This window comes from Papaver somniferum, chromosome 4, assembly GCF_003573695.1.
Source record: "Papaver somniferum cultivar HN1 chromosome 4, ASM357369v1, whole genome shotgun sequence".
Lineage (NCBI taxonomy): Eukaryota > Viridiplantae > Streptophyta > Magnoliopsida > Ranunculales > Papaveraceae > Papaver > Papaver somniferum.
Genome location: NC_039361.1, coordinates 19,149,567 through 19,172,208, shown reverse-complemented (window position 1 = coordinate 19,172,208; position 22,642 = coordinate 19,149,567). Strand labels below are relative to the sequence as shown.

Sequence of the window (22,642 nt, the reverse complement as noted above, 5' to 3'; positions counted from 1 at the left end):
TGGCGCAGCTAACCCCTTCGTAAAAATATCTGCCAGCTGATCCCTTGAACTTATGAACCTCACACTTAGCTGCTTGTTAGCAACACGTTTTCGGAAAAAATGGTAGTCAATTTCGATGTGTTTCTTCCGAGCATGAAACACTGGATTGGCTGTGAGATAAGTAGCCCCTAGATTGTCACACTACAAAATTGGGATAGTAGACGTAACGCCAAGCTCCGTTAACAAGGACTGAATCCATATCAGTTCAGATGTAGCAATAGCTACTCCTCGATATTCCGCCTCCGTACTGGATTTCGATACCGTCTTCTGTTTTCTTGCACTATAGGATATCAAGTTTCTACCAAAATAAATACAGTATCCACTAGTGGATCTACGATCATCTAAGCAGCCTGCCCAATCTGCATCAGAGTATGCATGGAGAGAGAAATCTTTTCTTGAATTCAGATGCAGTCCATAATCCACAGTACTCTTAAGGTATCGGAGTATTCGTTTCACAAGCTCCCAATGTTCAATGATTGGATCATGCATATATTGACACACCTTATTTACTGCCACAGAAATATCTGGTCTGGTCAAATGCAGATACTGCAGTGCACCCACCACACTACGATATAAAGTTGCATCTTTGAATCTTTCAGTGCCTCTTTTTTGAATTTTCGCATTTGAACCAAGTGGTGTACAAACCGGCTTCACTCCATCCATCTTGAAACGCTTGAGCAGATCCAATACGTACTTCCTCTGAGTGAGAACCAACTCATTAGCTTGACGTAGAACTTCTATACCCAAGAAGAAAGATAAATCACCCATATCCTTAAGTGCAAACTCACAGCCAAGAGCTGCAATTAGCTGATTGATTTGTGTTTGAATCTGACCCCGTGACAATTATGTCATCGACATACAAAATAACATAAGTTATCGATGTTGGTGATTGACAGACAAAGAGAGAACTGTCTGCAACTGATCCTTTGAAACCAATCTTTACCAAGTAGTTACTTAGTTTTGAAAACCAAGCACGCGGCGCCTGTTTTAGTCCATACAAGAACTTGTGCAATTTACAGACGTGATTTGGATAATGAGGGTCTACATACCCAGATGGCTGCTCCATGTATACGTCCTCTTCAAGTTGACCATGCAAAAAGGCATTTTCAACGCCTAGTTGCTTTAGTTGCCAATGGTTCATTACTTCAATAGATAATACCAATCGAATGGTACAAGGTTTGATCACCGGGCTGAATGTCTCACCGTAATCCACTCCTTCTTACTGGTTGAAGCCCTTCGCAACAAGTCGAGCTTTGTGACGCTCTATTGTTCCATCTGGATTTCGCTTCACCTTGAATACCCATTTCGATCCAACAACGTTCATCCCATCTTCATATTTCACCAATGAATACGTGTCGTTTCAAATCAATGCATTTATTTGAGTATCCATTGCTGGTCTCCATTTCGGATTTTTGCTTGCTTCTGTGTAACATGTAGGTTCCATGAAATCAGACTCAGGTAGTGGGTGATTTGTGGCAGTTAAGCACAACTTCTGAATTGGTTTACTTATCCCTGACTTTTCCCTTGTAACCATAGGATGGGAAACAACATCACTCCGAGATGATTGCACTTCAGACTGATCAGATGATGCAATATTTAAATTTGTCGATGCTGCAGAATTATCTTGTGATGCTGGCTGCTGGGGAATGGAGTGATCAGGTAGAGCACCAGAATTGGCAGGTGAGGCAACAACAGCAGACTGTGTAGCAGAGGCAGGAAGAACTGGATTGAGGTGCATCACAGTCCTGTGGAAAATGTAAACCTCTTGTTCGAAATGGAAGTGTTAAAAATATACTTGTATCTGAAGGCACATTACCTGGACATGACTCTGGAACGTGCTGCTGCTTTGGCTTGAATGGGAATGTATTTTCTTCGAATCTTACATGACGAGTGATGTAAATTCTACCAGACTTTGTATGTAAACATTGATAACCCTTATGTGCATTGTTGTAGCCTATAAACACACATGAAATAAACCTGGGTTCTAGTTTGTGGGTGCTATATGATCTGAGACACGGGTACGCTAGACAACCAAAAATTCTTAAGAAGGAGTAATCCGGCTTTTCTGGAAGAGAAGTTCAAGTGGAGTTGTTTGCTCATTTGTGGATTTTGGAAGCCTATTTATTAAAAAACAAGTTGTAGTAAATGCATCATACCAAAATGACATTGGCATGTGTGCTTGAAACAGAAGTCCTAAACAAGATTCTGTTACATGGCAGATTCGTCTTTCTGCAATTCCATTTTGAGGGGAGGTATGAGGACATGAGAATCTGTGTTGTATGCCAGAATCATTTAGATAAGCAGTGAATTTCTTGTATTCTAATACATTATCAGATTGAAAGACCTTTATCCTATGATCTGTGAGGTTTTCTATTTGCTTGCGAAATTGAATGAAAGTATTTAATGCATCAGATCGTTGAATCAAAGGAAACACCCAAGTAAAATGAGAATAAACATCCATGACAAGCATGTAATACCGAAACCAGTTCTGGATAGTTTTGGTGATATCCATATATCAGAAACAATCAAACTTAATGGTTTATCTATTATTGTAGTGCTAAGAGAAAATGGCAATTTCTTGCTTTTGCTAACATGACAAGAATGACAATAATCAAAGTTTTTATTGGAAACTGGTAAGGAAAACCTATGGCAAATACTTGAGACTGTGCGCATCATTGGGTGACCCAGACGTTGATGCCAAATTGGGTAGGAAGAAGCAACATGAGCTTGAGGCTTGACCGGATCATCTGATTTGTCAATGCCTTCAAAAATGTACAAACTATTCCTATTAATCCCTCGCAGCAGCGTTGTTCCCGTTTGCTTGTCCTTCACAAAGAAATGAGTAGTGTGAAACTCAAAATAAACTGCATCATCTTTACAAAATTGTGAAACAAATAGCAGATTAGTTTTGATTTGAGGAACATGAAAAATATGGTTCAGATTGAACTGTCTTGAATTATAGGTAAAAGAAGCTTTACCAACATTAGCAATGTTCAAAGCATTGCCATTACCAACTTGCACTTGTTCGGTGCCATCATACTCATGAAGAATGGCCAAGTTCCTCATATCAGCGGTCAAGTGATGGGTAGATCCAGTATCAGTTACCCATTGATTGGCATGTTCACCTCCAGGGAGAGCAATATAAGCTGCTGGCGCCTTATGCTGATTGTTGTTTGGTTTGTCATACCTAAACCAACATCTGGTTGCTTGATGGTTATCTTTCTTGCATATTTGGCATGGCTGTTCAAATTTCGTTGGATCAGGCTGATTGTGACGCTGGTTGTTGTTCATCTGAGGTGGTCCTCGGTACTGTTGATTGTAATTCCTTGGTCCACTTCTGCTGCTAGATGCTGAGCTGGTGGCAGTAATATTAGCAATAGGTTGCTGGAGTAAATCAAGTTGTTGTTCAAGCCGCATATCAGAAGACAAAAGATGAGAATAAAAAGTATCCATCTCCATATCTTCAATGGTTCCCAGTGCAGTTACGATGGGATCATAGGTCTGATTTAGACCATTGCAAATTGATTGTTTCTTCTCATCATCAATGGCATTATACCAATATGCTGCAAGTTGATCAAACAGATTCTTAGCATCAATGAAGAATTTTTTTAAGGATTTGTTACCTTTGCTCAGTGAGTGGAGTTGTTTCTTAAGGTTCATCAGACGAACCTTAGTTTTTGGTGCAAAATATCCTTCAAGTTTGTCCCAAACTTGTTTGGTAGTATGCGGTCCTCTTACATGGCAGAGAACCTCTGGACTCAAAGTGGAATTCAACCATCCGACTAGCAGAGAGTCTTGTGCTTCATAATATTTAATCGGTGGGTTTATTACTTCTGAATTAGGAAGAGTTCTAGGTGGTATTTCTTCGGTTCCATCAATGAAACCTTGTAGTCCATATCCTTTGAGGATAGGCTTGAACTGAGTTTTCCATAAGGAGAAATTTGTTTATGTGAGTTTGAGAGTGACAAGGTGATGTATTTAGATATTTCTGAGGTTATTGGTAGTGTTGTTTGCTGCCATTTTTTTTGTTGGGTTTTAGGGTTTTGTTGTTGAAGAAGCGTGAGGGATCGCACCCTCCTGATACCAAGTTAGAACAAGGTATTTGGCAGAATATCTTCCACAAGTTGCTGTGGAGATAGAAGAGTTTATTTATACTTAGAAAGTCTGCAATGCAGTTACAAGAGTTGTTACAGATTCAAAAACAAACTCAAAAAACTTGTTTCAACAGACCGTATACGCAGCCTTTGGATTCTTCCTAGTTACTAGGTCTATTGACTAACTGAATATGACTCTGTTGATCAGACTTGACTCTCATAGTTAACAGAGATAAAACGATACAGTTACGCAAGATACAACAAAAAACTATGTACATACTTAGTGGGTGAGGATGAAGGTTCAAGTTGACATTCATGCAGAAACAACTGCAAGTCGAAAGATTTTTTGTGATGCAGATATCGTTTAATAGAGCCATACTTGGTCAAGGCACTTCAAAAAAAATCCAAAAAGAAGAATAACTTGACAACCAGGTCCATAGATAACAATCCTATCCAAATCCATTGATAGTGAGATGGTATAACTCTTAAGTCTGTAAGATTTTCCAGAGAGAGGTCAAAATTGAAGAAGAAGATTTCCAACCTGGCGTTTTTAGGGGCCACTCAAAAGGATTTAGGGGCCAACAATAAAACAAAAAAGGTCACCCAAAGGGAAAATGTAGCCAGCCCTTATCTCGCGTAATTCGTAATGGCGAAATTACCCTTATATATTCGGAGGATATGATAACATTGTTACCCTCCGAATGCAATCGGAAGCCAAAATCGTTCCCATACTTCCGATTATACGAGGTGCAGTATTTCTTGGTTCGTGTTTTGGATTCAGCGTTAATCGGGAGTTAAATATATTACAAAACCTACCGATTATGGTCAATTAGGAGTATGGATTTAGGTGCTTTTGACGAAATTGTATGGTCACTGGAAGTTATGATCTGTTTTAATACTTTTATGGTCAATTAGGAGTATGGATTTAGGTGCTTTTGACGAAATTGTCAGGTTAAGGCCGTTTGAACTTTATGTAATGGATGTAATCGGAGTATTATTAATATAAAAACTAGCCGATTATACGAAATCGGTAGATTATTTTGTTAAACAACCTACCGATTGTAATATTCGGTTATTTTATGAGTCAACTTTCTTTCCGATTATGGTGTTTGTTTGGTTCCAGGAAACAGTTTTTTTTTGAACTTGTGATATTCGGAGGATAATGTTTTTGTAAAGTTCTGAATGTACGATGGCCCAAAAATCAGAATTTGGAAAAACTTATACTTTCCAAATTTTGTCTTTGAAATAATCGGACGTTAAATTAGTTACCAAAACTTCCGAATATGGGATGTCTAACCTTCAATATGGGCCCTTGGAACCACCTGGAGCCATGGCGTGGTTTGTTTTGAACTTGTGATATTCGGAGGATAGGTTTTTTATAAAGTTCTGAATGTACGATGGCCCAAAAATCAGAATTTGGAAAAACTTATACTTTTCAAATTTTGTCTTTGAAATAATCGGACGTTAAATTAGTTACCAAAACTTCCGAATATGGGATGTCTAACCTTCAATATGGGCCCTTGGAACCACCTGGAGCCATGGCGTGGTTTGTTTTGAACTTGTGATATTCGGAGGATAGCTTTTTTATAAAGTTCCGAATGTACGATGGCCCAAAAATCAGAATTTGGAAAAACTTATACTTTTCAAATTTTGTCTTTGAAATAATCGGAAGTTAAATTAGTTACCAAAACTTCCGAATATGGGATGTCTAACCTTCAATATGGGCCCTTGGAACCACCTGGAGCCGTGGCATGGTTTGTTTTGAACTTGTGATATTCGGAGGATAGGTTTTTTATAAAGTTCTGAATGTACGATGGCCCAAAAATCAGAATTTGGAAAAACTTATATTTTTCAAATTTTGTCTTTGAAATAATCGGAAGTTAAATTAGTTACCAAAACTTCCGAATATGGGATGTCTAACCTTCAATATGGGCCCTTGGAACCACCTGGAGCCATGGCGTGGTTTGTTTTGATCTTGTGATATTTGGAGGATAGGTTTTTTATAAAGTTCCGAATGTACGATGGCCCAAAAATCAGAATTTGGAAAAACTTATACTTTTCAAATTTTGTCTTTGAAATAATCGGACTTTAAATTAGTTACCTAAACTTCCGAATATGGGATGTCTAACCTTCAATATGGGCCCTTGGAACCACCTGGAGCCATGGCGTGGTTTTTTACGATGGCCCAAAAATCAGAATTTGGAAAAACTTATACTTTTCAAATTTTGTCTTTGAAATAATCGGACGTTAAATTAGTTACCAAAACTTCCGAATATACCACACAAATAATTGTCATTTGAACTTGTCTAACTTAGTTACCCAAACAAATTTCCGAATGTACAACAAAAATCATTGTCATTTATCTGCTCTTCTTTACTTTACGACCGTGACTACCTCCCAGTCCTGCACGACCACGGGTTTGAGCACCTTCAGTTTGAGCACCTTCAGTTTGAGTACCTTCAATTGGAGCAGCTTCAGTTGGAGCAGCTTCAGCGCTCGATGAAGCTCGAGTTCTTTTACCCGTCTTTGATACTGCCACCTTGGGCTGATGCCTCTTCGTGACTTTCTCCCCAAACTGGTTCAACACTTGGTCCTGCACTTTGTTGAGCGGCTTGTTCAACACTTGGTCGCACCCCTTGTTCACTGCCTTGTTGTTCAACAGTTGGTTGCACTCCTTGTTGACTGCTTTGTTCTTGTTCGCTTTGTTGAGCACCTGAATTATCTTTGGCACTCCTTTGCCTCCTAGCACTAGCTGTCACTTTCTTCCTCCCTTCTCGACTTTGTCTAAACAACAAAGAAAGGAACAATATTTACAAACTATACAATCGGAAGACAAAGTATGGAAATATAACCCGAATGTACACATTCAGACGTAAGAAGACACATATTGTTCCCGAATACAAAAAAATCGGAAGCTAACTAAACATATTTGCAACCGAATATACATCAATTGGAGTTCAGAAGCTGTAAATTTTTCATCCTACACAATCGGAAGAAAAAGTGCACCTCTATAACCCGAATAAACAAATTCGGAAGTAAGAAGACACATATTTTTTCCGAATGAAAAACAATCGGAATATAACTAAACACGTTTGCAACCGAATATTCATCAACTGGAGTTCAGAAACTCTAAAATTTTATCCTACACAATCGGAGGTATAAAACATTATATTGTCTTCCGAATAAATACTGGCCCCAAAATGGGATTTTTCCTATATCATAAATTTTGAGATTTTTTCAATATATACATTCTGTAGTGAGTGTTCTTCCGAATACTTTGTGTCTACTGAAATATATTCGGTAGCCAAAAAATTCATTAAACTACCGATTATTAGCAGTTTGTATCCAGGAAGATATGGCCACCAATATTCGCCAGATAATCATCAAATCTTTCTCCCGAATACTGTCGATGTTCTTGAAAAATGAAGAACACGACTACATTCGGAAGTAAATGAGCATGCATATCGTCCGAATCTGGATAAATAACCGAAAACCCTAGAAATTTTTTTTCTCGATTCGACGAATTAAAGCGAAATAAACCCCAAAAATGATAGATTCTTACCTAATTGGGGCCATTTGAAGTTGACGAAGTGTTTGAGTCTCGGAATCGCCACCACCGACTACATTGCGGGTACTTGTTCTTCGCGTTCTTCGCGTTCTTCTTCATTTGCAGCAAGAATTTCTTTATTTCTTGCTAAAATTCCAATGTTTGGATCGATACCCCGAGCAACATTTTTGGTTCTAGGTCTGTGGGTTTCATTTCTCTTATCCATTGTTTTATAATCGAATCGACGATGTTTTGATTTTACGATTCGCGGCGATGTTTCGGTTGAACGAGGAAATTTTTTTTTTCTTCCACAATCGGAAGATAATATGAAACTGGAAGAAGAAGAGTTGAAATGAGTAGAATTGTTTTTGATTTGGTTTTTATACGGTTTTACCATAAGGGCATTTATGTAACTTCAATATCATATAGGGTACCCCTTAACTAGAGTCTTTGGCTGGGTATAAATTGATGGCCCCTAAATCCTTTGGGATGGCCCCTAAAAACGCCAGGATTTCCAAACACAACGGGAAGAAAAAAGAGGTCATCCATATTCACAAATCCTTGCTTGGCCTACGGTTGGAAGAACAGGAGAACAAGCCAGACATTCAACAAGTAATGTAAAACGTGCATATGTGCAATGTGTACTCATGTAGGGAAGCCAAATAATAAAAGGCATGATTCGCAAGCAATTTCTACTCGGACATCATAACCAGCATAACATCGTACAGAATTTGGCCCAAGCTTTTGTGATCCATGCATGTGTAGGACCTACCGCTAGTCAAAAAGCCATGCAAATCTTCCATTGATTGGAAATCCGTTTTTCCATCAACCCTAAAAGTATTCGGATCTCTTTATCTCGTTCTCTATGTGCATCGATCCTGTTTTCTTCGGCAAGAACAACCACAAAGGGGATTTTCATGGATAAATTCAACATCCTTCCCATAGATATAACATTAGACATATTCACTCGTTTACCAAGTGAATCGGTTCTGGATTGCAAGTTAGTGTCCAAAACATGGAGACATCAAATTCAACATCCATCATTCTCTCATGTGCACTTAACTCGTCTTAATCGTTCCACAACTACTGATAATTCTGGTAAGTTGAGTTTTCTTGCCTTGTCTAAAAATAAAAAACTCTACTATTTTGAATATAATGAGAATCATGGGAAGCCTATCAACAGGATCACAAGGATGATATTAGCTTCTCCGTTTAAGGATAATAATTCTTTAGTTGGTTCGCCAAATGGTTTTAAGTATGATAATACTTTACTTGGTTCGTTTAATGGTTTGATTTGTATTCGTGATGAACCGGATGTTAGTCTTTGTATCTGTAATCCAATGACCAAAGAGTATGTTATTCTTCCTGAACCTGGGAAAAATCCGGGTCGTAATTGGTCGAGCGGGTTTGGTTACCTTGCTTCAACCAATGAGTACAAAGTTGTCACGCTGTATAGAGAAGACAAGGATCCTTGGACCCTAAACGTGATGGTATATACTCTTGGCAGTGGCAATGGATGGAGAAATGTTGCAAAATTAGATATTAAAACTAACCTGGTGGTTAGCACTCGACAAGGTGTCTTCCTGAATGGAGCTCTTTATTGGGTTAAAGTTAGATTAGGGGTGATTGTGGTCTTCGATTTGGTTAATGAAAAATTTCTTAAACAACTTCCACCACCTGCTTTCCCACAGCCACCCGATTACTGCAATTGGACTGCTCATGCAGTAGGGGTTTTAGGTGGGTTGTTGGTCTATAGTGCTACCTGCTCCAAACCGAGATATCACAGTCAAAACGCCGGGAACAGATTCTATGACATATGGCTCTCTAGAAAGGGGATCAATAATTATGACATAAAAGACCAGGAGAAAAAATACCAGCCATTGGGTTGGACTAAAGAGTTTAGACTTAACGATGACAATGTATTAGAATTTACGAAGAGTGGGGGTGTTTTAAGTTACAGTTCTCACTATCTCAATATCTACAACCCAAATACTTCAACTTCGAAAATGCTGGTGGATTTCAGTACTGAACAGTTTTGTCAAGTATTCCCTCACAAGAACACGTTACTTTCATTGAAAGAAATGGGAGAAAAAGATACTAAAATAATGGAGTCAGGGTATATATCTTGGAGGCAGCTGAAAGCCGCGATTGGCCGATGAAGCAGTTGTAGGATGAGATTCCAAGACATATACGTACTTACAACTGGTAATATTCTTTGAGATTTTGAAATAATTTTCTTATCATTATGAATGTTCTATATATGAGCTGCATTTTTAGATAGGATAACAAGGAACCTTTTCGCAATATGCGTGTAATAGAACTAGTAGCTCTTTTAAGAAAATATAAAACCTTGTCTAAGTACTCGATTCTAGAAGTTTCTTTATTTTGTTTCGCGTCAAATTCTTTATTTTATTTCGCGTCAAAATAAGGCTTTCTTTTTTTTTCGAGAACAGCTTAGTAATGAAGCAGTCATACCCGCTATAAATACGAGACTCCTCTATAAATCTTTCTCACGTACAATACAAATTGAATTCCTCTTCTATACCAAGAAACCTCTGACAAAGAAATTAAATTTTGTTTTTGTTTTTTTTTTGCAAAAAATTTGTGACGGACATTTTTGATATTTTTTCATCATATAGGGACTCCTCGCTTTGATCGTCGTCCAAATATCAAATTCAATAATCCTACTATCAATAACCAGAAAGGTATTTCAGTCAAGTGTAATTTTTCAGAAAGTGACAAAAAAAACCTCATGTCTACTATTATCCCAGTAAGTCTATAACATTGGCAGAGGAAAATAGAAGAAGATTTCCAAACACGACAGAAAAAAAAAGGTCATCCATATTCACAATCCTTCCTTGACCTACACTTCGAGAATAAGCCACATATTCAACAAGTAATGTCATCGTGCAATGTGCGCTCATGTGATAATAATATTTCAATATTGAGCAGGCAAACATACAATAGTTTAAAGTTTTGCTAGCCTAAATCAAAGGGAGCTTCAAGATGGTAACTATGTATTGACGCCAACCGAACTGCAGAGTCTACAGTTCGAGAAAAGGATCAACAAATATGAGTAAATAGAGTTTATCTCTTAATATCAATATACACCAGGCAACACCACTACACAATTCTCAGAACATAGATCTTCCACATACTCTCCCATATGCGAATATAAATGCTAAATACGAATTACATATGAGATTTATCCTTGATCCCTTTCTCCTATGTATGGGACAAAATAGAGAAACTAATGAACCTTTACTAGCAGCATAAAAGGTTACAGACATCAACTTAAGTCTACATTAAGCTGGCGGCCGCTTTGGCTTGACATTTCTTCATCATGATTTTTCACTGTCCTGAAAATCACACTAGCGTGACCCAATCAAATATTAGGTTCCATTGGAGCATATTATGCTTTTGTAACAAGATGCACTATCAAAAGCACTGACTGATGGTTATATCGACGAATAGACCATTGAAGGTAGATACATAGATAAATTTAGAGGGTGGGAACTGGCAAACTGTGTGAATATGGTATGTCAAGTACTCTAGTTCATTAACCCAGTATATCTATTCTGAATCTGGCAAGTCCAATTCACTAACCCACTTTCTGGAGGCTTCAAATCCAGAAATATATGTTGTTCTCAACTGCGGAGTTAATATAAAAAAAGCAAATTCATATGATTTAAAGAGTATTCACTAAAAAAATATCATTAGATAGCAATTTAGTTCTGAACAATTCACCTCGATTGTTTTTGAAATATGTTACAGTTTGTGTTTATTAACTTCTAAATTAACAATCACCCATTTAATGTCATAATGGTATCAAATATTCAAAAAATATGATCACATTGATAAGTTATATCGAAGCAACTTACAAGCATAAATATGTTACACACCTGATAGAAATTCAAGCACAGCATCTCTGGCAGCTTAGTCTTCTAGCCACGCCACATTGTCTCTCAAAATTCCTCAAACTTTTCTGCTAAACACTACAACTCTGACCGATTTGGATAAGTAGCATTAAACGAATTATTCGATTCATCTATCGCGAAATTCCCCACCTGTATTTGGGAGCTCCTGGGCACACAGTAAGGATCATGCAGGAAAGTGCCCAACAGGAAAACATCACTCTTCAAATTTATCTATTCCCAAGAAGCCTTTTTCTTTCCTCAGTTGGACATCTCAGACACAATAAAATTATACAATCCGGGCCAAGGTGTATGCTTTCCGAAACATTCGACACCTATATAGATAGGTGTCTCATTCACTCGCTCTTAGCATGAGCATCATCTGAATCAGTGGATCCTACAAAATCACTGTCATTATCAACATCTTCCGAATCACTAGTTGATCTCGAACAGGCACTATCCTCTTCTTGATCACCATCTGTATTGCCCTCTTCTTCATCGCCATCTCTCCCCCAATCAAAACTATTGCTCAAGCTCAATTCCTCTTCTTCTTCCTCCCCATATTTTACCACATTGTCTTCAGACGTGAGACCTCCACCATTCGTTTCAACAAACTCTGTTCTAATCCCCCTGGTTTCATCATCTCCCCTAGCCCTCCTAAAGGTGCCCAATTCCCGGCTCATATTTGCCTTTCTAGCGCCCAACATTATCAACTCCGCCAACTTTCTCCTAGCCAAGTATAAATCATTAGGCTCTACAAGCTCCCCTTTTCTATAAGCTTCTCTTAGAAAAATAGTATGAAGCTTCCCCTGATTCCCCCTTGTTGAGATATAAAATATACCCTGATGCTGAAGTAAAAACTCCTTAAGCTTGTTAGGTAAATCCATTGGCGTTCTAAAATGCGCAATTCTCTCCAAACTAAGCTTCTTCTCTACTGTTAACGACAACAATTCATGAATCATAGCAACAGCCCGTTTCTCCATTCGCTTCTTCGCCTCCAATGATCGAAGATCATAACCTGATATATCCTCATACGGAGACCAATAAGGTAATCTTTGCCATTTCCATACAGCAATCTTATAATATTTCCCTATCTTAAACCCCGGCGGAAAATTCACAATAAATGAAAACCTTATATTCTCAGCATCAATACCTCTTTCTCTATATTCCCTCTCCCTTAACCTCTCAATCGCAGAAATCCCCAAATAAGGCTCTTTCTTAACAATCTCAATATACTTATGCCTACTATCTTCAGCATCAAAAAGTCTAAAATACTGTGGATATTTCAACACTACCGAAATCTCAAAGTCCTCAGGTAACCCTAAATCAAGCCTAGCAATCCTAATATGCTCAAGCCGAATTCTCCCAGTATTAGACAACATCAAAATTTTCCTAAGACGAGTGACAGCATCATCAATTTGCTCATTCACAGCTTGTTTTTCTTGTTCAATTTGTACAAACGCTTTTCTAGTAAGACGACAGTATAGTATACGTTGTACTGGGTGTTCATAAACTTGGAAAATATGAGGAAATTTAAGAACAAATGTACCTGCTTCAAATTGTTTGAATCCAATACGCCGAGAAAGGGCGTCGAGACGAGCAATGTTGATTGTTTGATTAGGTTGTGATAGAATTATGGTTTGGAATTTGAGTATTTTGATGATCTTTTTGTGAGTTTCCATGTAATCATCAAATCCATGGTCTCTTACTCTTTCTTGTTTTTTAGGGATTGAAGTTTTTTGTGAGAAGTGTTTGATTGATAATGAGGTTGAAATGGGATTTGAGAGACTTTGTTTGGAACTAGGGTTTATGAATAGAGTTTGTGTTGATGAAATGAAGAATTTCTTCAAGGGTTTAAGAGATCTCATGGTTTTAGAATGAGAGAAGGGTTAAGGGAAAGAAAGGGTTTATCATTTTTGTTTGCACAGAGAAATTCTAGTGGCACTCTAAACCATTTTAGCGGACTCGCAAATTTGTTGGAGCCAACCTAAATGGATGATCCTGCTATTCCCCCATGGACCCAGGTCCGTTGGCAATAACAAGGCCGAGTGCTATGGTCGTTCAAGATTCAAGCGGGTGCCACGTCACTCTGAACCACCTCCCAGCTCCTACGGTTGTTCAACATTCCCTCTAAAAGCGACCAATCATCCGGCGCCCGACGTTTAACCATTGGGCGTTCCTGATAGAGCGTCAAAATATTTGGCGCTTGACCCAATCAATTCGGGCAAAACGCTAAATGATTAGGCACTCTTGGATTACCTCTAAAACTAACATAACTCGTTATTTTTTCATTTCTATTCTCGTTGTTTTACCTCCTAAAACCCTATATTTGCATGTATGATTTAGCCTAATCTTGAGTTCGTTGAAGACGAATTAGAAGGGGTAGTTGTTTGTGCTGGTTGTGGTTCTTTTGAACCTATTTTTCTCAATTTTCATCCACGGACAAGAAGAAAGTATGTACAATAACTTTGAGTTTGATTTTTTTTTTGATGTTTTTGTGATTTTTGATTCAGAAATACAACCAAAGATGTGTTGGTCCAGTATTATTATAGTTGCTTCCGGTTTCAATTGATAGTGTTGGTTGAATTTTAGGCATAATTTAGATTTTAGGGTTTCATTTGAAAAAGAATTTGAATTTGCAATTCGATGTAGAATTTGATATGTAAAATATTTGTGTTCATGATATTGGTTGAATTTTATCAGTCACAATGATTTTTGGGTTTTGTTTTGAAACCAATTGATTTGCAATTTGATGTAATGATATGTAAATGAATTGATTTGTTTTTTGTTCATGATGTTTGTGTTGAAATTGTTAATTACGCGTAATGTAACTTGTGGAGGTTAGTTTTATGTTCGGAAAACCCCAGTGCTAATTACATTTCAGGTGAACTATGGAGGTAGTGTTTGCAAGATATATGCGACAATGAAGACAGGGGTTATCCCTTCCAGGTGCAATCTTTATATCCAGTCGTAATACAAGAGGCTCATGATTTACACAACCCCGAGCCAATTGTGGTAAAGAATAGAAAAGTAATTCACAGATGTCGTGTATACGCAGATGCTAAGATGATTCAGGACTACTTCAACCGTGATTGTAGATATGGGCCAGCAGGGCCGTACCAAACTATTTAGGGGCCCTAGACAAAAACCAAAAAGGGGGGCCCTTAAGAAAACCACTAAGACCACTACTACAATCATTGAGAAAAACATCCTCTTTCTCCATTTCATTAACCAAATTTTCATATTCTTCATCGCTATGATTCATCATTTCTCCTATTGCAGGACCATCACTCTCACTTATTCTTTCTGGAAGTCCAACAATATCACTTGTTTGAGCCAAATATTTGTTTATCGATCCTCTTAAAGAACTTTCAAGCTGCTCTATTCTTTTTCTTTTCTTAGCTTTGAAAGAACCATTCTGACATTTTGTTTTCCTATGGGTCATAGCACTTCTTGTATTTTGTTACTTCAAAACCTACACAAGAAAAAGCAAGATATCACATGAGAAAGCTTATTTAAGTTTCATAGCATATCAACACATAAGCAACATCAAAATTCAAAAATCCTGGGTTAAAAAATCCATAATTGATCTTTGGCAGTAATTTGTAAACCCAAAATCACCATTCACATCATAATTTGCAGTTTGCAGTATTACACCATAACACCGTAATTCAAAGAAGAATTAAAATCGTAAATAAACAACTAAAATCAATACAGTTAACAAAATAATACCATTTATATTGTATAATTCCTTCTCCTCCTTTAACTAGCTATCATGAAAATTAGCAATTGAATAAAATTACTAATGTTTATTGATAATCTTAAAAAATCAATACCCCTCAGCGGCAGAGACGAAAAGTTTGTGTAAAATAATGACCTAAGTGGGATTTAATTTATTATGACTTTTTACTTATTGAAACTTGGATACTAAATGTGGCCAAATATAAGGGCTTTTCTTTGTTGGCCTTCTATACAAAACTGTAGCCTGTTCGTAATACTATTCGTTTTACTTTTTTATTTTCATTCTGACCGGCAGTACACCGTAGCATATATATATTGGAAAAAAAATATATTTTTAATCCGGGGACCTAGGCGGCTGCCTATGCCACCTAAGCATTAGGTACGGGCCTGTGGGCCAGATACGTTCAAGAGCGCAACGAAGAGATGCAATTAACATCCTGGGTCACTCTCCATACATGAAAATGCTAGCCGTGATGAGGCACCCAACCAAATGTATTGCGTCTAATACCCTAGTACACGCAAATGGGTGCAATCACTATCTATCATTATGCTAAGAAGTTTATGGACGCAGTTATTTGGGTGTTTAACGACAGATATATGCGTCGTCCTACAGCTGAAAACACGAAAAGTCTATTAGAAGAGAATGCAGCTCTTAAGTTTCCTGGAATAATTGGTAGTGTGTATTGTTTTCACCGAGAGTGGAGGTTTTATCCAGCTGATGCACCAGGACAACACGTGGGGCATCATAGTAAACCAACTAATATCCTACAGGCGGTTGCTTCCTATGATAGATGGTTATGACATTATTATTTTGGTTAGGGCGGCTCAACCAATGATATTAATATTTTGGAACAGTCGGGATTATTCGATAGCGAGATGAATGGTGTAGCACCTTCTTGTGTTTATCGCATCAATGGTCTACGTGCACGGGTACCACTTGGCGGATGACATCTATCCAAAATGGTCAACGTTTGTCGCTGAATTCAAGAGGCTAAAGGAGAATCTACCCCCACGAGAAAAATTATTTAATCAATACCATTCATCCAAGAGGAAGGACATTCAACGTGCATTTGGTACCTTAAAAACAAATAGGGTGTGATTAGAAACCCATGTCGTTACTGGAGGAAAGCAGGTGTAAAGACAATAATAAGAGAATGATGCATAATGCACAATAGGTGTGTGGAGTATGAGTATCGTGATGAAGACTAGGCCAATTACGAATAAAATGAACCAACACCAACAATGCGTGGCCAAACCAGACTCACCGCAACTGCTCTTCACGGCCCTCAGCGGTGGATGCTTCTCCGATAAGATCTAGTCAACCACATGTGGGAACTTCACATTCAAGGAATTAGAGATGGGAAACATCAACCACTTGTGATCGATTATGCATTACCCGTTGTTAATGAAGGGACTACTAATGTGGATTCAGATCTGGGCGTCTACGGTAAGGATGGTGAAGGTTCCTTTTATGAAAATTGACAATAGAGTTGGGTTTTTTTAGTAAGTTGAGGTTTGTGTCATTCCAGTGGATTTTTTTTAAATTGATAAAACTAATTTGTAATTTAGCTTAATTTAGACGTGAAAAAGCGGGGTCTGACAACCTCACCCAAAATTTCGATTAGCAATCTGTATGGACTAACTCCAATATACTTTCTAGAGAATCAACTAGACAGTCAGACTCACTCTAGATAAAAGTATATCAAAGAGTTAATATCTCAATCTCTCGATTTGATCTTTACTCAAGCAAATGGAAATTTGCGAGTCTTTATCAAATACTAGAGAGATAAACTTGGATGGTACCAAAGACCAATATCCAAGTGTCAATCAATTTAAATCAACAACCAAAGGTTGGATATTCTAATTGATTGATATTAACGCACAACCTGTGATATTTCAATTATATAATAAAATATAATGCGGAATAGAAATAACACAGACACCAGAAATTTTGTTAATGAGGAAACAGCAAATGCAAACCCCGGGACCTAGTCCAGATTGAACACCACACTGTATTAAGCCGCTACAGACACTATCCTACTATAAACTAAATTCGGTCTGGACTGTAGTTGAACCCTAATAAATATCACACTGATTCAAGGTACATTTGCGCTCCTTACGTCTCTGATCCCAGCATGATACTACGCACTTGATTCCCTTAGCTGATCTCACCCACAACCAAGAGTTGCTACGACCCAAAGTCGAAGACTTTAATAAACAAATCTGTATCACACAGAAAAGTCTACACGGATAGATAGATATGTCTCCCACAAATAAACCTACAAGTTTTGTTCCGTCTTTTGATAGAAATCAAGGTGAACAGGAACCAATTGATAAACCAGACTTATATTCCCGAAGAACATCCAAGTATTATCAATCACCTCACAATAATCTAAATTGTATGGTGGCGAAACTAGATATTGCAGAATCACAAATGATGAGACGAAGATGTTTGTGATTTCTTTTTATCTTTCCCTATCGGAGATACAATCTCAAGTCAATTATTCAATTGAACTCGTACGATAGAAAATGCCAAGATCAGATCGCTCAACTACAAGAGAAGTAGTTTCATTTGGCTTCACAATCCCAATGAAGTCTTTAAGTCGTTAATCGACAGGGTCTCGAGAAGAAACCTACTATTAAAGGATAATCGACTCTAGAAAACCAACTAGTATCACACAGGAGGTGTGGGGATTAGTTTTGCCCAGTTGCTAGACGTCTCCTTATATAGTTTTCAAATCAGGGTTTGCAATCTAAGTTACCTTGGTAATAAAGCATTCAATAATCAACGTTAGATAAAAACCTGATTTATCCAAGCTAATATCTTTCAACCGTTAGATCGAAACTTAGCTTGTCACACACAAATGAAATGTATTTCATTTAGGTTTGAGTAACCGTACCTAAACGTGTACATTGGTTGGTTCACAAATAGTTAACCAATGGTTAGCATATGAGCACTTTCATATTAACCATATTCATCTTTCTCATAACTAGTTCAAATGACTCATAACAACTAGTTCAAGAGTTGTTCAATTGCTTAGGTCTTTATGCATAGACACAATTGAAACAAAATCGGTTTGATTCATTTGAATAAATTCATGAACAATATAGCCACGGTTTGGAAAGATTACATTCCTTATAATTTATTGTTTTAAGTCCATGAACTACCGATTTGAGAAATAACCAGCTTGGGTACGCGTACGGGTATGCGTACCTTATCTACCAGATTTTGAGTTAGTTTTAGTTTCCAAACTCAGCATAATTTTTCCGGAAGAAAAGTTCCGCCAGTACGCGTACGGGTACGCGTACCTAAGGTGACTGGTTTGAGTTCGTAAACTCCAAACTCAGCAGAAATTCACGGACATGAACTTCCGCCAGTACGCGTACGGGTACGCGTACCCAACCTGTCTCCTTCACCAATACCGCATGTACACATATGCACGCACTTGGTTTCCGGCACATGGATTTATACACTAATGTGCCAACACACTATATGCTTATATCCATAGTTGGTTACATATTCTCAACTCTATATTTCAATCGTTGAAACATTCTTCTATAATGTTATAATAGTCGTTAGACATAAAGAATCGACTATTGTCATCAAAGCTATTTTCAAGATTGAAACGTCATCATGACTTTCGTCACGGTTAAAGATGAAAATGGTTAAAGCAAAATCTTACCAACACATATTTCGAGAAAAAGATAGGCGAGTAAACTCGGCTCGAAATAGCAAATGTGTATGTATGAAAACTATCATACGTATACGACTTTTGTCTCAAGAGTAGGAGATAGAGTAGATAGACTTTTGAGTGACAAGATGAGTTCAAGTCTCCACATACCTTTTAGTCGGATGAAGTTCCACTGGTTCCTTGAGTAGTTCTTCGTCTTCGTAAGATAATCGCCATGGAGTCTGGAGCTCAACTATTCCTAACTATCCTAGACCGAGACTTAGTCATAAGTAAACTAGAAATCAATACATATAGGTTTGATCACTAACATTGACAAACATGCTTGAGATAGCAATGCATGCGAGTTCGACCGGGTAATGCTCTAACAATCTCCCCGTTTTTCAATTTTAGTGACAAAACTATCAATACATATGGATTACAAAATAAATAAAACTTTGTAGCTTCTCTTCCACATGCTTGATCTCCTTGGTGCTTCAAAATTACTTGAAAACTTCGTCTTTTCCAAGTACTCCCATGATTCCATAGATGTTCAATTCAGCATCATAGTTGTTGAAGTTTCGTAGCCGTAACAATGAGGAAACAAAAGCTCTCGATCATTGTTATACAGAGTCATAGTATTATTACACATCATCAAAGTTCTTATATCACAACTTCGACAACAATACTACGGTGATATGTATCACTCCCCCTTAATCAATACTTTCGTCTCAACATGAAAACCACTCCCCCTTACATAATGACCCCGTAAAGCACGTAAATCATATGTATTTGTAGTGTGAACTACATATTAATTCTCCCCCTTTTTGTGAATAAAATTGGCAAAGGTACGAAAACGGGATCCTAATGAAATTTCCACGAGGGCGCTTCAAGACCAAAGAAAAGTACATATCAACTTGTTTAGATGCAATCATAAAGCCGAAGCTAAATGCATTCATCAAGGAGTTTATAAAGATACAAGATAACCCCCAAATAATTACACAGCCGCACTCCCCACAAAGATATGGAAATTAAGCGCAAGTTCAAAAGAACTCTCCCCCATTTGATGTCATTCCCGAGAGAACAACAAGAGCGACCTTACTTTTACAAGAAAAGAAGGATTTTATTGGACACCAAAAACCATAATGAAATGATCTTCTATATCAAAAATTCTCAATTAAACTAACCACAAGAGAATCCATGATTAATTTAATCGAAAAACACAATCAAATTAAACACAAAAGTGATCAATTTAATTGAACATGCTCGACATAAGCGAACTTACGGAGCTACGACTATGTTAACCATAAAAGGATGATTAACTCAATCGTTTTATGCTCAACACATGAAAACCTTATGGAGCATTGCAGTATACACATAAAATATGGATCAGGGAAAGATCAATACTGCGGCATATACAAAGATTCATTCTATCTTCATCACTATTTTCATAACGACTTATAATAGACATAATCTTTGTTAACAAAAGATTTTAACCTATCTTCCATCAAAAATTGACATAATAGGCTTAACTTTTGTTTGTCAAAAGTTCATCGATCTTGTATCAATACTTGCATATTGACATGTAAACGAGATAACTTTTGACATCGTATGGGACAATAATAGTTCATGGACGCAAACACACATATCCCATAACATATTGCAATATATAAAACCATAAAGATTAATACTGCAAAAATCAATCTTTGTCCTTAGAAGGTAGAATCAATCTTTTTCGCACCAAGAGTGGTTACCAAAAGCGTATAAAAAGATTTTCTTAACAAAGAAGAACATGCAAAGTCATTAAAGACCATGCATCATAGTTCACATAAGATGATTGTGAACATTCAAGAATCTCATAGTAATGTGTACTACTGCCCATTCTTGAATTTCCTTATTTTTGATTCACCAACATCATTCTTTTAAAAGCTACAAATGATCTTAGAAGAGAATTACTCCAAGAATCCAAGTGCTCAAGTCCAAAAGGACAAGTGCGACGAAACGGAGCAAAACACTCAAAAACAAGATACAGGACAAAGACCAACCTCAACTCATTCACAGTTAGGATTTCTCATCACCATTTTGAAGATAATTCAAAGAGAAAGATAATGCAAAAAGAATGAGATCATTCCGAGTTCGGACGAAGAAGTTACAGCTAAAACATATTTACCGAATATCGACGTCAAGTATGCATACGGGTTTGCAAACGAATTTCCGTATCCCGTAGCAGTATGCAAACGGGTATGCGTACCTAAACCCCTGGATTTTGATTTTAAATGATGTTATACATAGCTGGTATGTGTACCATGTAGTCCAAACATCCCGAACTATTATTTTCAAACCTAGACATTTAAGAACCTTAAACACAGATCAAGTTAGGTAGAAAAGAACGATAAGAAAGTTGCGTGAATCATTATAAGTTCTCTTAATCAAATAAAATCACAAATCTTGCTCAAGTTTATATATATACCTTCTTAGATGAATCCAATTGAATTCTATAGCCTTACCAAACATAATCTGTGCACCCCAATTTTCGTGCTTCCCTCACCGTATATATAACAGGGCATTCCTTGGTGAGGATGCACTTAAAATAAACTCAAGTTGTGTTGAGGTGAACAATGTCTTGCTCGCCACAAGTGACTTTTGGATTATCATGAAAGAAATCACTTTTAGAACCTTTCACATCCAAATCCATCTTTCCAAAGAACTCTTTAAGTTCCAACATCATGGATTGCCTTCTCCATAGTCATGGAATTTTTTGGGAGATCATTCCTTTTGACACTCAAAGTGTCATTGAATTTCTTTGGAACCCACTTATGAGTGCGTTTAGAAACAACCGGAACCTTCTTCCCGTTACTCTCTTTAAGATTTCTCGAAAGAGGATTGGATTTATTATTCTTTTGCAAGTTATTCTTTGTCCAACTGGGAACATCGGATCTTGTCTTCGTCTTTATAAAGTTATACTTTTGATAACCATTACGATTATGAAAAGGATTTGTATGACATTTATAGGCAAAAATAGGTTTATCACAACACTGATTCCTTTGCCTAAAGGTTGGACAGTTACAACCTGTAGCATTAAGGGGATTAGCCTTAACATATGATCTTGGTTTCACAACTTCTTGTGATGCCCAAACAAGAACATCATGAAGTTTCTCATTCCTTATACGGAAACGACATCTCCTTTCTAGGTGACCTTTATTTCCGCAATAGTGGAAAACATAAGGAATGTTCTTACCTCGATCCATATGTGCTGACTTTGGAGGTTGATATACTTTGCTCTTTCGAACCTTAATTTCCGGTGAAGGTATTTCACTTTTGCCATCAGTGGAAACCTTTTGTTGAGAAGAATCACTAGCCTTGACAAATTTTACCTCTTTGTTAATACTTGGAGCATCTATTCCCTTATAGCCCAATCCTCGTGTATCACGATGATTTTTACTTGCTCCTAGCATGGTGATTAATTTGCTTGAACTAGTATTGAACTTTTTCAAGTAATCTTCCAACATCTTGATTTTATCAAGAGCAGCAGCTAAATCAGCCTCAAGCGTTTTTCTCGAGCGAGACAAGCACTTTCTCTGTCATCAAAACTAATTTGTTGAGAGTTAAACCTTGCTTCAGATTCTGCAAGTTTCTCTT

At 37.3% G+C, this 22,642-nt stretch overlaps 2 protein-coding genes across 3 annotated transcripts; one reads left to right on the top strand and one right to left on the bottom strand.

The window, feature by feature from the left end:
• The first annotated feature begins 8,873 nt into the window (after nt 1-8,873).
• On the top strand, nt 8,874-9,839 carry LOC113272112 (putative F-box protein At1g76830). The gene has a single exon (XM_026522016.1). It carries the CDS (start codon nt 8,874-8,876, stop codon nt 9,837-9,839), a length of 966 nt encoding a protein of 321 aa, XP_026377801.1.
• A 1,093-nt stretch (nt 9,840-10,932) lies between these two features.
• On the bottom strand, nt 10,933-13,522 carry LOC113274859 (protein ROOT PRIMORDIUM DEFECTIVE 1-like). Of its 2 annotated transcripts, none has more exons than XM_026524273.1 (2): nt 11,583-13,522; nt 10,933-11,051 (listed from the first exon to the last, which is right to left on the bottom strand). In XM_026524273.1, the coding sequence occupies exon 1, from the start codon at nt 13,460-13,462 to the stop codon at nt 11,951-11,953; it is 1,512 nt and encodes a 503-aa protein (XP_026380058.1). In that variant the 5' UTR covers nt 13,463-13,522; the 3' UTR covers nt 10,933-11,051; nt 11,583-11,950. The 2 variants fall into 2 exon arrangements, with proteins under 2 accessions (XP_026380058.1, XP_026380057.1); XM_026524272.1 differs by lacking the exon at nt 10,933-11,051 and adding an exon at nt 11,131-11,331.
• Between the last annotated feature and the right edge of the window lie 9,120 nt (nt 13,523-22,642).